The sequence below is a fragment of the Salmo salar genome, chromosome 13, assembly GCF_965601325.2.
Source record: "Salmo salar chromosome 13, fSalSal1, whole genome shotgun sequence".
Classification (NCBI taxonomy): domain Eukaryota; kingdom Metazoa; phylum Chordata; class Actinopteri; order Salmoniformes; family Salmonidae; genus Salmo; species Salmo salar.
In genome coordinates, this window is record NC_138303.1 from 16,514,433 (window position 1) to 16,531,938 (window position 17,506).

Genomic DNA, 17,506 nt, shown 5'->3' on the forward strand with positions numbered 1-17,506 from the left:
GAGGTTCCTCGGAGGATGAAGGGGAGGACCATCCTCCTCAGTGAATTTCAGAAAGAAAAAAAATGAAACATTAAAAAAGTTATACTTTTTTGATAAAACTATACTAAATATGTCACCAAATAATTGATTAAAACACACTGTTTTGCAATGAAGGTCTACGGTAGGCTTGACAGCACTCTGTAGGGTAGCACCATGGTGTCGCTGTTTGGACATTGGGTACATTGACTTCAGTACAAAATTTAGGAGGCTCATGGTTCTCACCCCCTTCGATCGACTTACACAGTAATTATGACATCTTCCGGAGGACGTCCTCTAGCCTATCAGAGCTCTTGCAACATGAACTGACATGTTGTCCACCCAATCAAAGAATCAGAGAATTAATCTAGTACTGAAAGCATAAGCTACAGCTAGCTAGTACTGCAGTGTGTAAAATGTGGTGAGTAGTTGACTCAAAGAGAGAGAAAGACAATAGTTTAACAATTTTGAACAAATTAATTTCTTCCAAAATGAAGAAGCAAGAGAGAAATAGAGAGAGATTTCTTTCTTTTTTCACTTTCAGTTTTACTTACTTCGCTATCAAATGCATCGAGTTAGTTTAGCCTACTGAAACGCCGCTCAAAAAGAAGGATGATATGTTAGTTAGCTGCCTATGGCTTTCCAACACAACACTGGAACTCTTCCAAGTCAAGGTAAGCTTTTGGTGTTACTAATTTATTGCCACCGGGAGCCAGTGTAACTGCTTACTGTAGCGTTACTGCATGATTGTAGCGGGTTTACTAATGCGTTACTTCTATTAGCTATGCTGACTATGATGTTAATTTAGCTAACATGGTGACAACGATGTAGGCTGTGTGTAGCTGTTTGGCTTGGAAAGGTTTTTTGCTTGTCACATACAGCTGATGTGTTGTGCATTGAAGTCCACAAGTGAAAGGAAGAGGTGAGAGGAGGAGAGCGCATAGATGCAAGAAGGAATACAATGTGGCTGCTATGAAAGTGAACTGTGTTTACGTGTGATCAGGGGTGTATTAATTCTGCCGATTCTGTTGAAAAACGTTTCTTAAATGGAAGCAAACGGAACAAAACAGGGATAAACATACCTGAATATGTCCAACAGAAACTCTCGTTTGCAAATGTTGGACTAATGATTACACCCATTTTCATCTAGATGCATGCAAGAGTGTGCAAGGCTGTATTGAATGTCATTGTCTGTCCATGTGTCAAATTTGCCTCTCGACCTGTGTGCACCTATGTTGTAAACTTTAATTCATAGGCTAGGTTGTAACAATCTCATGATGGGTATAGGGCACATTTGAGTATCATTTAGTAGCCTAAACGCATTGCTGTTACATTGAACTGGGTGAATGGACAATGAATGAGAGTCATCCGATATGCTGTAATAGAAATGAGGCCAACGTCACTGCTTGGAGGGCATAGGCCCACCCACTGGGGAGCCAGGCCCAGCCAATCAGAATGAGTTTTTCCCCACAAAAGGGCTTTATTACAGACATATATACTCATCAGCACCCCCCCAGATGATCCCGCAGCTGAAGAAGCTGGATGTAGAGGTCCTGGGCTTGCATGGTTACATGTGGTCTGCAGTTGTGAGGCTGGTTGGACGTGCTGCCAAATTCTGTAAGCAACTTTGGAGGCAACTTATCGTAGAGAAATTAACATTCAATTATCTGGCAACAGCACTGGTGGACATTCCTGCAGTCAGCATGCGAATTGCACGCTCCCTCCAAACTTGAGAAAGTGTGACATTGGGTTGTGTGACAAAAGTGCACTTTTTAAAGTGGCCTTTTATTGTCCCCAGCACAAGGAGCACCTGTGTAATGATCATGCTGTTTAATCAACTACTTGATATGGTACACCTGTCAGGTGGATGGATTATCTTGGCATAGGGGAAATGCTCAATTAACAAATTTGTGCACAAAATTTTAGATACATCCTTTTTTGGTACGTATGGAAAATGTCTGGGATCTTTTATTTCAGCTCATGAAACATGAGACCAACAGTTTACATGTTGCATCTATATTTTTGTTCTGTAATTCTAGTATATTCTATTTGCCTACCTCACCTAATTTAAAGCATGATGTCATGTGATTTATCTTCCAATTCATAGGCTATTCATTGTGGGAAGAGCATTTAGAACGTTGATAAATTACCTGTAATTCTTGGAATGATCAAATGGCGATGCTGCTGCCATAGAATTTGGAAATAGAATACTAATTAAACTAGTAGTTTATTGGGATCTCTATGGCTGCTATCCTGCCTTACCTTCACAATTTCCTAATCCATTCATTGCTCAAAAAGAGGAAATATAGTCATAATGTGTTTATTTAGGTAGAGTTACTTAAGCAATAATGCATGAGTTGGTGTGGTATATGGCCAATATACCACAGCTCAGGGCTGTTCATACGTACGACGCAACTCGGAGTGGCTGGATAGAGCCCTTAGCCGTGGTATATTGGCTGTCAGCCAATCAGCATTCAGGGCTGGAACCACCCAGTTTATTATAGCAATTATAAACTGAATAGCAATTATAAACTGGGTGGTTCGAGCACTCAATGCTGATTGGCTGACAGCCGTGGTATATCAGACCGTATTCCACGGGTATGACAAAACATTTATTTTTACTGCTCTAATTACATTGGTAACCCGTTTACAATAGCAATAAGGCACCTCAGGGGTTTGTGGTATATGGCCAATATACCACGGCTAAGGGCTGTATCCAGGCACTCTACGTTGCGTCGTGCATAAGAACAGCCCTTAGCCGTGATATATTGGCCATATACCACACCTCCTCTTGTCTTATTGCTTAATTATTATTATTTATTTTTTATTTAACCTTTATTTAACCAGGTAGGCTAGTTGAGAACAAATTCTCATTTGCAACTGTGACCTGGCCAAGATGAAGCAAAGCAGTTCGACACATACAACAACACAGAGTCAATAATAGAGTAGAAAAAAAGGTATATATACACAGTGTGTGTAAATGAGGTAGGATAAGGGAGGTAAGGCAATAAATAGGCCATGGAGGCAAAGTAATTACAATATAGCAATTAAACACTGGAATGGTAGATGTGCAGAAGATGAATGTGCAAGTAGAGATACTGGGGTGCAAAGGAGCAAGATAAATAAATAAATACAGTATGGGGATGGGGTAGTTGGATGGGCTATTTACAGATGGGCTATGTACAGGTGCAGTGATCTGTGAGCTGCTCTGACAGCTGGTGCTTAAAGCTAGTGAGGGAGATATGAGTCTCCAGCTTCAGTGATTTTTGAGATTCAGTGAATAAGTGATTTGTGTGTATTGTGTATTGTTGTGAATTGTTAAGATACTACTGCACTGTTGGAGCTAGGAACACAAGCATTTCGCTACACCCACAATAACATCTGCTAAATATGTGTACGTGACCAATAACATCTGCTAAATATGTGTATGTGACCAATAACATCTGCTAAATATGTGTATGTGACCAATAACATCTGCTAAATATGTGTATGCAACCAATAAAATTTGATTTGATTTATAGGATTTGCATTTACTAAAACTTGAGAAACAGGAAAGTCTGCACACTTCCATTCAGATTCTTGGTGCTGAGCTCGGTCAGCAGCCCATCATCAGAGCCTCTGATGAAGGTCAGCTGACCAAAAGCTAAGCCACAATTAAAGTAAATTGCATCTGTCTAGAAGTGTGCAGAGACTTTTTCCTGTTTCTCCAGTTTTGCCTTCAACACCTTCACTAATCAGCTGTGGGTGTGCAGTAGATTCTGCCTATCATTTACTAAATATTTTAAATGTTTTCTCTTTCATATTACAAGAGAAGAATGTTCCTGTAAAAAAAAATGGATACAGGAAATTCAAATAAATGGGATAATGATTTTATTCATGTCAAGAAATACATTTCTTCACAGTCATCTCCCATTAACTACAGAAGCACAGACCGATACGTCTAAAGTGTTGAGGAATATTAATGGTTTAATTAAAATATAACAATATGCTTTATAATACAAAATACCCTGCATTTCACTGTCAAGTTTAATCAAATTATAGACTACAGCATTTGAAACGTCACACTGTACTTTGATTAATGACCTAATGCCACTAGAGGGCATGTTTTAGTCAATAACATTTCATTTTGAGATTCAGCCTTTTGCTACAGCATTTTGATAGATCAAAAGATATTTTCAGCCTCTTTGTTATGGAACTATACACACAATAAATGTATTGTGTCTGAAATGGTATTCCTTGGCTTAATGTTTTTGAATAGCTCAATATATATATATTTAAAAAATGATTTGTGATTAATATGTGTCATATTCATCATCAATCAATCAATACATAAATAAATAAACATAAATAAAATGTTTTGATGTTTCATCAGGTTATAAAATCAAATGAAAAAATAAGCAGTTTCCTACATCTAATGCAAAACCATGTAATGTGTCTAAATATTGTGTTTCATCTATGAGTTAAAAGCAGGGTTTCCTGGAGACATTTTCCAGATATGCTCAAGCTGTCAAATCTGGGTTGAAAAATTTTGGTACAGGGGAGACATTTGGATGAGCATATTCCAACAACTAAGTGCATTGTATTATGAGTAAATATTCCATCTTAAATAGGTTCACTTGTACTGTATGGCATGGTTTAAAAAACAGTCAAAAACAGTCCACAAAATATAGTGCAAACTCATGCAGTAACTGGCCATTGTGTGCAACCTTAAATTGCTATATTCTAGAAATCTATTTTTAGTAGAACATAAATAAATCACGTGTATGTGGTAATTAACCAGCATGGTAGACAGTAGATAGCGCTAAATGTTACATTGTGTGTGAAGGAAAATGCATGGTGTTAATACCACTTAACTGTCCATGCAGTGAATCTTAATAAAGGTTAAACTCTGCATGACTTCATCATGATCTAGGTCTGGTAATGAACAAGTCAAAGAATATGAGGGTAGTATTCATTTATCCTGCATAGGTTAACTATAATGCACATTTTTCGATAAAAAAAAAGTGGAATAAATATATATGAAACAAGTTAGCAAACAAATAAATAAACATACATTCAAATGCTGTTTTTTTCTTCATGTGCAGGCTAACAGTAACAAATGGACAATAAATGCAATGCCAGACAAGAATGGCATTTATTTCCTTACTGTATGTTCATGAACTGTTAAAGGTAGACTCAGTGAAATTACGTTGCCACGAGCTGCACGGCAGATATGAGCAAGACTTCGCTCTCATACAGTCACACACAGTATCTGCGCAAGTGCACGATTTCGTTTCACGTTGTTCACAGCGTGGTAGCCAGGGCACCAAAATAAGCGGAGAAGTTGAGCCTAGCGCTTCAACGCTCTTAGTTGTTGCGGAAATTGACCCACTATGCTCTTTACTTTCTCCATCTACGTCATATCGCTGAGTCCACCTTTAAAGCAATGAAACAGGGTTCGTTTTGGTAGGACTAATCATCTAAAGAAGAAAGAACAACAGGATACGACCCCCAAGTAGAAGAAACATTTTTGTTGTCAGCTTTACACCTGTATATTTCAAAGGGAAAGGAGAGAAGGGGTACTTGACTAAATACTCAGAGCACAGGAAAAACATGCAGGTAGACATGCAAGAAATCCTAAGCAGTGATTTGGAATTAGTAAGCAGCAGTGAACAGGTCTTGACCTAAGTGCTCTGGCAGAAATGTAGTATGGTTTCGTTTCATATTTAGTTAAATATAATCTAGAAAGTGAATTAAATAAACAATAAAATATCTTACATGCTTGATGTTACAGTGTACTTCTGTGGAGGTGTGTTTGGCCATGGACACTTCAAACCTGGCCCACTCAGCATATTTCCTTATGTAACATAACTGCATTACAATAGGATCCTTATTCAACAGGACAACTAAGTGTGCTTGAGCTAGAGATCTGCAGTCTAAAAATACCTTATCTTTCACAATGACATCTTACTCTTAAATCTCAAGATTGAGCAGTAACTAAGATTACATACAGTACAGTACATAAACGTCTTTAAATGTCTCTTTTACATCTACGCACTTTGACCTTTATTACCACATGTATGTCTTTGAGGTGTCAATCTGAGAGTTCTGGGGATCCACTGGACCCTCTTTCTCCTTCTCAGTCTCATTCTCCCACAGGTTGATCAGGGGAGGGTAGAGCTCGTTCAGGGGGATGGAGGTGGCATGCTGCACGTATTTCTTCAGGGAGTGATGGCAGGATTTCTGCTTCATACGCCGGCCCATGTAGAACACAAGCAGGGCCATGATGCAGATGGCAAACATGGAGCCCATGACAGCTGCAAGGGCCACATTGGTGGGCTGGGCCACCATCTCCACAGCAAAACTGGCCTCCTTGGTGGTGACGTTGATGCAGGAGTGTTGCGTCTGCTGTTCTGTAGCTGACATGGTCAGACACACTCTGTACTCTGTCGAGGGCAACAGGTGAGTCAGGTTGTATTCTTGCACATCAACCGGAACCTTGGCTGTATAGCTGATCTGAGGGTTGTCAATCTTCATGGTGGCGCTGGACCACTTGGGCTGAGATGCCTCATGGCTGTGGAAGTGAGGAGGGTAGAGTTTCCACTCCAGGACCACTGACTGGGAGTGGATGATCTTAGCCAGGACCACCAGGGCCATTATGGTGTTTACCGTGTGCCCCCCTACATTCAGCCTGCCACCGTGCCAGTCTCCTTTCTCCACGTACACTGACACACTACGCGTGTCCGCCCCCTCTGTGTTCCACGCCACGCACGTGTACAGGCCAGAATCAGCTGGCTCAACCTGGAGGATCTCCAGAGCCCCCTGTTCCTGCAGTCTGTGTTTCTTTGTGCTCCTGCCGTCCACCATGACTGCAGAGACAGCCTCTGAGGTCACCTTGTCTCCTGTTGGCGTCACCCAGTAGAACTGAGGTGCAGGGTCAGCAACAGCCCAACAGTCCAGAGTCAGGGGTTGTCCAGCAGTGACATTGAGCAGAGGGGGGAACGTGTGCAGGGAGATGTGAGGGAGGCAGGTGTTGCTGACAACATTCCAGCTGGTAGTGACCACTTCCTGGAGAGCGTGGCCAACCAAATGGGGAGGGGAGGCACAAAGGGTGATTTGGGACTCCAGCAGCTTGAGGGTGGACTGGTTCCCCAGGACTGGGCCCCAGTTAGAGAGGCAGTCACACCTGAGAGGGTTACTGTGGAGACTCACTTCATCCAGGCTAGGGAAAGAGGACAAAACCTCGTGTGACAAGAGGCTGATGTCGTTGTTGTGGACTAATAGTGTGCGCAGGCCGCCCATGTCAATGAAAGCAGCACGATCAATATAAGCTAAATGGGGGTTGTTATAAATTTCCAGTTTTGCCATCTCTGGGAGATTAGAGAACGCCCCCCTCTCAATGGCAACCAGTCCCTCCATGTTGTTCAGACTCAGCTCCTCCAGATGGGGGAAATCATGGAAGTCTCCCTCCTGAACACGGCCAATGGGATTCTTGTTAAGGTCTAAGAACTTGAGATTTGGTAGGACCCGGAGGGCATCTTTGGGGACTGCTGTCAGCTTGTTGTCAAAGAAGGACAGACTCTCCAGGTATTCCAACCCCTGGAAAGCTCCTGACGGGACCTCCCTGAGGCCCATGCCAGCCAGCACCAGACTATGCAGCTTTGACAAGGGGTGGAAGTTCATATCCTGTAACCCCAGGATGGGGTTCTCCCCTATCATGAGAATCTCCAGGTTAGGGAGAGACTCAAACCAGTGGCTATCTATGGCCACCAGCTTGTTGGAGTTGAGATGGAGCCTCAGGAGGTTTCTGAGCCCAGAGAAGGCTTTAGGCCCAATGGAGGAGATTTGGTTGTGGTTGATGTAAAGCTCTTCCAAACTGTCAAGATCCTTCAGACAGAAATCTTGCAGTTCTTTCACTTGGTTTTCCTCAAGGTAGAGAGTGACAAGCTGGGTCAGGTTGTGCAGTCCAATGTCTTGGATCTGTGTGAAGTGGTTTTGGGAGAGGTCCAGCTCTGTGAGGTTGACTAGACTCTGGAGCTCCACAGACACAGAGGAGATGTTGTTACTCTGGAGGAGAAGCACCTGAGTGTCACCTGAAATATTCCACGGGACCCCACTAAGATGGAGCTCATTGCAGTCCACCGTCTTGGCCTGATGGTATACCGATTGAGGTGTGTACCATGGACGTGTTTCACATACACACTGCGCTGGGCAGAGAGAACTAGCTTCTGAACTTTGACATGAGATCACCATCAGAAAGACAATCATCAGCCGAGCACAGATCCCAGATCCTCCCATGTTGCAGTAGAATGAGGTAACCCTGTTAACCTTGGGGCAGGTTAAACTGTGACTTCTTCTGCTATGACGATGGAGCTTTGGTCTAATGCTGTAAGAAAAAATTATAAAACATATTGTAAAAAATATTGCATGACAATAATGCATTTCACATGGTAAATATGGTCAACAATCATTAATTCGTAAGTTATTATTTATTTAAGGTAAAGATACATCTATCAGGTATTTGTTTATGTTTTACAACACACCTGCAAATAAATCAGTAAAAAAATATAATTTAATGAGGCAGCCCACTTAAACAGGTTATCTCTCTTAAACGTTCATGGTAATTGTAGAACACATGGTGGAAAACAAGGTTTCCTTAAAGCTGTGATGTTGCGTTACTCCAAGGGGCCACAACTATAAGAAATAAAAGTCTATGTGAAGACTGGGGCAGTATGAATGATTCAGAGCTCTTGTTACTCTGTAAATCACCCTGACCCAGCAGGAAAGAATATTGTCAAGCCAAAGGCATTAAGGTGTCCATCAGCTTATGGAGCCCACGGTAAATTCAACCCAACCTCAACATGGCACTGCAGATATTGGGCTGTTTTCTTTTCTGTGACACGAAATCTATCTTCTAACCCTGAGGAAACTAAATGTACAAATCAATACTGTAGCTGTGTATATCCATTTTGAATGTAGCTTTTTAATAATGTAATGTGTTTGTGACGATCATTTACATGTTACAATAAATCTAGGATCAGTTTATGTGTGGCGTTGAGACGTGTGCCTCCATGTCGCTCTCCACTAGTTTCTGTGGGTTCTGTGGCAGGCAGTGAGAGGCTGGTGACAGGTAATAGGCATTGTTACACAATGAATCAGTGGGTTGAACAGCATTTACTGCTCAGGAAGCTAAATAATGTTATTCCCTGCTGCCTCCGCACCGGTCAGAAACAACACCAACATGAAAAGGAAACCTGAAACCAGACAAGGGTGAAATGTGGAAAACTGGCACCTAATTCTATAATACAGACTTTGATTCCACTGCTTGTTTTAAACACCTCAGTATCGTGCTAATGGAACTGAAGCCTCCCTAGCACACCTGCCATATTGAAGTTCATATTGCTATCCAATAAAGCTTCTTTGAAAACTACCAGTCAGCTTCAATAGGGGAATGTCAACACACACCGATTTCTCCAAACATTAGAATGACTCTGTTAACCAATGACCTCACAGTAAAGAGGATTTTAAGTTTGGCAGAGTGGGATTGTACAGCCTTAAGATGACAAGCATCAGGCTCCGTTGATGCAATATCAGGAAATTGCTTCTTCTCCGCTCAACCATCTTGATGTTTCTTCTCCGCTCAACCATCTTGATGTTTTTTGAGAGAAATAGCTCTAAAATGTGAGAGATGCACAGGTAGACTGGGGTATTTTTGGTATTTAGGTCAGACGCCTTTCCTCAAATGTAACTTATTCATCAGCACAAAACATTAGTATCTCACTCAACCCCAGTAACATGTGGACTACTGTAGCCCACATCCAATGTATTAACTATGATTTTTTAAATTATAGCTGTCAAGAGGTCGATTGTCAACCCACTCCAAATCTGTTGTGTTTCTCCACAAACCTCCATACATACCTCATGCTGTCAGTGGCTTACACCAAAGAGACAGCAAACCCACAGTCTCATTCAATTATTCACTACTGTACAGTTTGGGGAGAAAAAGAAGTGGGTAACAAATCAAATCACAAAAACACAGTGTGAGTATTCTGTGGCGCTCCCAAGACATATTCTCTTGCTCAGCCTTTGGAAACGTTGGCATGACAAAGCCTTGTTTGAAATTTTCTGAACAAAGCCGGTACATTGACACACTAGAGTTACACCAATAGCACCAGAATGAAAATACACGAAAATGAAAACAAGATGGGAATAATTACCCAGCTCCTTTCAAGCGCTGCACACAAATTGACTCCCTGGAGAGTTGCATCAGAGAGAGCTAAGCCGCAGAGGGGCAGAGCTGAGCACGGTTAGTGGCTTTAAAATATATCTGATGGAGGAGGCTACAGTGGAGGCAAGCTCCAGTCCTAATATTACATTGGGAGATGTTTGAGAGTGGTATTCGCTGAGCTGGCAGCACTCAGCGATGGGCTGGGGCCCCTGTCTGGCTGGGAAGTGTGACAGTCTCCACCACGCCTGTCTGATCACATTAGATAACAGGGGCACACTTAGGACGTAACCCCCACAGTTCCTCTGGGCGGCAGGAAACGGGGCCACCTTGCCTGATGCCATGGCAACCTGACAGGAAGTAGCAAAGGCACCAACCCTTGGGCTGCTCTTAATGGCTGGTGCTCCGGGGCTGTTCCTTATCTCTAAAACCTCAACGGGCTCTAACGGGTGGAACACTGGAACGTGCAAATGGAGGACAGGATAGACATAGAGCTGAAAGATCAGTGGGTGTAACTAAAATATAAAAATGTAGGTATATACAAAATAGTGTGCGTGAGAATGCTTTTACAGCAGGATGTACAGTAGGAGGGATGGATCAGTTGAGAGAACACAACAACCAGACCTCTATCTGGATCAGAGACACATTCAGCAGCCAGTACTCTGACACCAGTATCATTGCACATTTTCCTTCATTTCCATTTGATATCACTACCCAGGCAGACATACCTCGCCCCATTATCAACCCCTCTAGCCATGTTTAAAGAACCCAACTACAATGGATCCTTGGTCAACAGGATGCTCGGTCCCCATCATTCTCCAATCCTTTGTCAATAGGATGCTCGGTCCCCATCATTCTCCAATCCTTTGTCAATAGGATGCTCGGTCCCCATCATTCTCCAATCCTTTGTCAATAGGATGCTCGGTCCCCATCATTCTTCAATCCTTTGTCAACAGGATGCTCGGTCCCCATCATTCTTCAATCCTTTGTCAATAGGATGCTCGGTCCCCATCATTCTCCAATCCTTTGTCAACAGGATGCTCGGTCCCCATCATTCTTCAATCCTTTGTCAACAGGATACTCGGTCCCCATCATTCTCCAATCCTTTGTCAACAGGATGCTCGGTCCCCATCATTCTTCAATCCTTTGTCAACAGGATACTCTGTCCCCATCATTATCCAATCCTTTGTCACTCACACATGACTTCTTGCCTCCTCTCCTAACCATGAATGATGTGTCTGTCCAATCCAGACAGTATATTAATAAATTGTCCAAAGGTCTAGTGTTATTTTTAGGCTGTCAACTGTGCTCCTAGACCTAGGGCATCAGATGCTTGCAGCTGTCTTATTTTGATGGACGCGGGTCTTTAAAATGACAACCTCACAAAACAACAACAAATGAACCACTAATCACTATGTATTACCTCTCACTCCAATTTTTGCTTTACAAGTGTAATTTCATATTTTTAAAAAAGCACCGGTAACCATGTAAGCTAATGTCATAGGAAGACAACAACACCCTGTTGTTAATAAATAACAGTCCTCCTCATGAATAAACAATTTGCACCAGACCTGACATTATGCATTTTACGGAATGCTGGGAACTAAGGTCTGTTATTGTTTTTCTGAATGCTGCAATGAACAACCTTGTTTAGGTGCTCTCATGTTGAAATGAGGGATAATAACTAAGTATCTGAAAAGCCCTTCCTGGCATTAGAAACACAACCCTTAGACAGATGTTAGACTCCATGCTTCCCCTTAATACAAAGTTGAGCCACTCAAGGCCATGACCAAGCAGGGTGCTTTGCATGGCTCACATTTTAATTTAAGAGAGATTACCGCGCCAGATGTTCACACTACCATTGTGAAGTTGAGCTACTACTTCATTACTTTCAGGCAGGGGAGAGTTGTTTTGTTCGTTAAATCAACCCAACATACACAAGCTCTGCTTTCAAGTGACAGTTATTGGCAAAACAGCCTGTGCTTTATGAAAGATCAATGGCAAAAAAATACAGTATACAAATGACCATAATATTGCTGTTGCCCACCACTAAATCACTATAAAATATAAAATGGCTGTGGCAGTGCCAAGAAATGTGTGACAATGTATCATACAGTATTGGTCATCTACCTTGTCATTCAGAAGCCGCACATATGTATGATGACTTTACAACCATGGGCAGGTCTAATTATACCCTCTCTTGTGCTCTCTCCTTCTAAAACATGTTCTTTCTCCTAATCCTGAATGTTATACAACATCTCTGCACATTTGCAAATGTATTGGAGACGATAAAACATTTATGTCTGCTTTATGAATTATTGATAGGGCTGCAGGCATGTCTCTAATTTTCAGCCTTTCCTTTTTTGCACTGAGCAAAAAGGCAACAACGTTGATTCAACCAGTGTGTGCCCAGTGGGATGTCTCATTTAATGATAATGAAATTAATTGCACAGGTTTTTATACTAATTTCATCATAATTTTATTTCAGCTCAGCCAGACTGAATCAACACTAGTTCTGGTGGGAAAATAAATATGTTAATTTCTTACAATGCTTTCTGTGAAAATGACTTTGGCACTATGCAATTCAAAGCAGCGTGAAGATCTCTGCCCCTTTTAATATCTAACACATGGTCACCGCAGTTGGTGTTTGGAACATGTGCACATGCCAAAGGAAATGCATAAAATTAGTCTCTGAAAAGAACCACTGGTGTAAGCATTTTTCCAAAATGCTTGAAATTCTAATTCTTAACCGTTTCTTGCAGTCTTCATGCAAATGCACAGTAAATTACCTTACAGTTATTGAACAAACTAATGGATATTCAACCCCCTGGGGATAACTTGAATTTAAGTATTAAGGTTATGAACAATCAAAGAACTGTAACATCTTTAAAATATGACTGCATTCATTATTCAAATTCACTGTCTTTTTTATATCCAAATTGATCAATTTAATCACTTAAAGATGCACCCCAGGATCTTAAGCATAACAAATTCATAACATATAGTACGAATTGAATTCATAACATACGTAGTACACAATTTGATGATGTAGTACACAAGAAATGGGCACCACTTTTGGCTGGCTGAAATTATTACAAAGTTTGAGAGTGCATTTTTCACATATTTTTAAAGCATTTTTTAAGGACATTTCAACTTCCACAGATGCATAGCATAGCACGCCATTATTTCCTGACATACCAGAAACAATGTGCTAATTATTCACTTTTTGATCCACTATTTTCCAGAGCACTTCAAGTACAGGTAGTTGTATTTCAGCATAGAGGTAACATAATGAATATGATATCATCAATTCATGCTATAGTGTTTATGCAACCAACACTCTTAATACCATACTGTATAGGGTTATACTAGTATGCAGCCTATGATTTTAGTCTGATCCATTTTATTTGCTGCAATGACCTCTCTTTCTCCCTCACTCTCTCTCTTTCTCTCTCTCTCCCTCTCCCTGTGTATATCTGATTCGTTGTCTACTGTGAGAGTGTGAATCTGCTAAGACAGAGCTAGTGATACACATCAATAGACATATTACTCTGGCTAGATAGAATGAAAAAGCATCACTCAGGGGAGAAAAGGCTTGCTCAAGGACATGCCTTGGAGCGCTTTCATGTTCATTTGTTCTGGGACATAAAAGCGACCAACGCACTCTCCTCCCACAGTGCAGAGTCGACTGTTAATGATTTAGTCTGTGAAGTTAATTTATTATCTCCTCAAAGTGATGCACAGAGCTTCTTCACTGTGTTTCACTGTATTATGTAAAGCTACAGCAACCAACCAACTAACCAACCAACCCGGCCCAACTCCTGTTGCAATGAAGTCTGGGTAAGTACATGAGGAGGCCTCAATCCCATTGAAACTGAGGGGGCATGTGTCTCCTGAATTTCATCCACTTGAAGGATGAAAATACATATGCAGGTAACTGCCAAAATAAAGGAAACACTTGAGTAAATGAGGGATACAAAGTATATTGAAAGCAGGTGCTTCCACACACAGGTGTGGTTGCTGATTTTATTAAGCAATTAACATACCATTATGCTTAGGGTCATGTATAAAATGATCTCAACCAAATTGAACACTTACTGTACGGGAGATTCTGGAGTGGTGCCTGAGACAGAGTTTTCCACCACCATCAACAAAACACCAAATGATGGAATTTCTCATGGAAGAATGGTGTCGCAGCCCTTCAATAGAGTTCCAGACACTTATAATCTATGTCAAGGTGCATTGTAACTGATCTGGCTGGTGGTGGCCCAACACCCTATTAAGACACTTTATGTTGATGTTTCCTTTATTTTGGCAGTTACTTATATATGAGAGTGAATAACGTATTCAACTGTATTTCCAGCCCGATGCCTGTAAGTACATGCATGGGTCTCTCACAGCATGCGATTCATTAGATATACTGTATGGGCCTAATTGCAAGATATCAAAGAGCAGTTGATTGCCCTTTCAGTATGTTCATCTCAGAGAAGATAGCGTGAGCTGCATTAAAGATCTGATGGCATCTGTTCTCTTTGCAGCCCTAACACTGAAAAGTGATGCTGATGATGATAAAAAAAAAAAAATTGCAAGATCCTTTATACTGTTCAATGCACATTCTCTGGGTCCAATATGTCTCTGAGCAAGGGTAAGTTCATCAGTCACTTTTAACTTCAGACCAAGTTTCCAAAAACTGAGGGATGGGGATGGGCTTCAATTTGGAAGTTTGTAAATATTTTTTTTTGCAAGGGCCAGATTACTGAACAGGCACGTAGGGCTCGTACCCTGGGCCCCCCTACCTCCAGAGGGCTCCCAACCCCCCCAAAAATTGGAGGTCGGGGGGCACCCAGATAGCATATAATAGCAAAATGTGTAGAATTGCAGGAGATGCAGGATGGGGAAAAAAAGTTTAAAATTGCAAGAAATTAGCCTTAAATTGCAGTAAGTTAGCTGACCCCCCCCCCCCCCACACACACACACACACACATTTAAAAATAATAATAATAATAATCTGGTGGGGACCCCTGGTGGTCGGTGCCCCGGGGCTCCAAGTGCGATAGTCCGGCCCTGTTTTTTGCAAATCCTATATTTGTGGAGAACAATTTAGGTGGGGGACATTCGAGAAGTCAAGAAGCAGTAAAACTAATTGTGTTGCAAAAGGAGGTCAAGAGCATGAATTCTTCAAAATAACCATCCATTCCTTTGGGGAATAGCTCCCCCAGTTGAAGCTCTAAACTGTCAAATAAGATACAATTAGACGCTTAATGAGCCCTAGGTACAGACCCTCTGGACTTGTCAGCCAAAGCATAAAATATATGTTCAGGTGATGAATATTACATGATGATCAAGTTGAAGTCTGAGAACACATATTGCCTTTTGAATGAAACGTTCGGAAATAAAATAATATTTACATATCATGATACTGTATATCACTTGCAGCTGCCATACTGCCATATTCTTGTCAGTTTAACCTTACCGGAGGCTACTTATTTATGAGATACAGTAAGGGGGATACCTAGTCAGTTGCACAACTGAAAGCATTCATTTAAAATGTGTCTTCCGTATTTTTTTTTTATCTAGCCAGGTAATTGCTGTTTATTATTTTGGGCACTTGCATAATCCAGAAAATGTACAACATCATATCGGAATGATGAGCATGATCTATAAACCTGCAAAGAAAATACATACATTTCATTATGAGAATATGTTTAGGCTACTTTGTGCTGTCCTATAAACATGCATCCAAAGATTATGAATATGGATGATGGTTGATCATCTTAAAAAGCATTTCCAAGGTTAAAGGCTTACTGTGAGGCAACATTATTGGTAAACTTGAGTTTCACCGTAACCTAAACCACACAGTCACAGACAGAGATGGATGTGATAGATACATAGGCTACTCAGACAAAATGTGATATTGTAATCAAATAAAGCATTTTGAAACTTTTTCTAAATTGCCACACTGAGGAGAGGAACAGAGTAGGCTAGTCTACTGTAGTCTACTGTAACTGGATAACGCCCTTACCTCTGTACCAAATGCAGGCGGCTTCCAATTGAACGATGTCTTCCACTCCTTCGTTACAAGAATTTCGCTGTCACCTTGAAAATTAAATTACCAATATCTTCGGTCGTAATAACCTTGCTGATGTTCCCTTTTAACCTTTCTCTCTATCTCGAAGCTCGCATTAAAATAGAATAACCGACTTCTGTAAAATCATAACATCAGTGCATTATAACCTGGCCCTACGTTTCTCACTGTATTTGAAGCACTATGCGCGCTCCACAGAATACGTCGCTAAAGTCCGCCTGTTTTACTATCATTAGCCAATAGAATTATTGGGCCACGAGTATCCTCCAATCACATGGAGGAGGCTATCGTGCTTTCTCTCAAACAATGATGTAATGCTCCAGTTTTCATCCTGCCCAAATGTTTACCGATGCGCCAGAAAGAATGAGACAGAATTGTAAGTCATGTTATGATTCGGTCATCGATTAGGTCATTCACTTTCTGTAAACGAGAAATAATAGTTTCAGTGAGGTCATGTTTTCCAGTATAAAGGTAATGTGCCAAACATGATACAGAGACACAGTGTAATTTATTATGTACACAAACACAGTGCATTTTTAATGGCAGCATTGTTATTGGTGAATTATGATATTGTAATCATTTATTGTGTACTTTTCTTACCTTGCATTATTGTATCTAATTATGGATGTTAAAATGATATATCATAGAATGAAATATGAGTTGTAGTTTTGCGTTCTCATCATACTCTCCTTTTTACACAGCCTACATAGCAACCGCTAATCCTTTGTTGACATATGGCAGTGGTTCTTTAAAGGACGAACATGCACTGTCAAAGCGACCCATTTGTTTCCATTTCAGACTGTTTTTCCTCCACTAAGCCACTAAATGACAACCTGCATGTCAGCTTGTGTAGCTGTGGCATCTATCCAATCCCTTCATCACTGGTGATGAAGATCTCCAACTCACAGGCAAGAGAGATACCATGGACAGGCATTCTCCCATGGGCTGCTATTTGTCTGTACAAAAACATGGCATCTTTACCTTTATTTTTATCATGTATGAAATGTAATTTTTTTTATTAGTACTACTTACCTACCTGCTTAAAAGTATAATATTGCTTACTTAGGTATTGTATGTTTAATATGGGGCTATGTATTGTCATGCATTTAGGTTCCATGTGTTTCATACATCATGCAATAGTCGCAATGATTTATTTATTCACAATGTCTGTATTTCAACATTCCAAAGCAATTCAATTACTA

General features: G+C 40.9%; 1 protein-coding gene across 1 annotated transcript; it reads right to left on the reverse strand.

Annotated features, from left to right (window-relative positions):
• Positions 1 to 5,793: 5,793 nt before the first annotated feature.
• Positions 5,794 to 16,464, reverse strand: si:ch211-180f4.1 (leucine-rich repeat neuronal protein 1). The gene is made up of 2 exons (XM_014134579.3): positions 16,242 to 16,464; positions 5,794 to 8,380 (listed from the first exon to the last, which is right to left on the reverse strand). The coding sequence occupies exon 2, from the start codon at positions 8,290 to 8,292 to the stop codon at positions 6,064 to 6,066; it is 2,229 nt and encodes a 742-aa protein (XP_013990054.1). The 5' UTR covers positions 8,293 to 8,380; positions 16,242 to 16,464; the 3' UTR covers positions 5,794 to 6,063.
• Between the last annotated feature and the right edge of the window lie 1,042 nt (positions 16,465 to 17,506).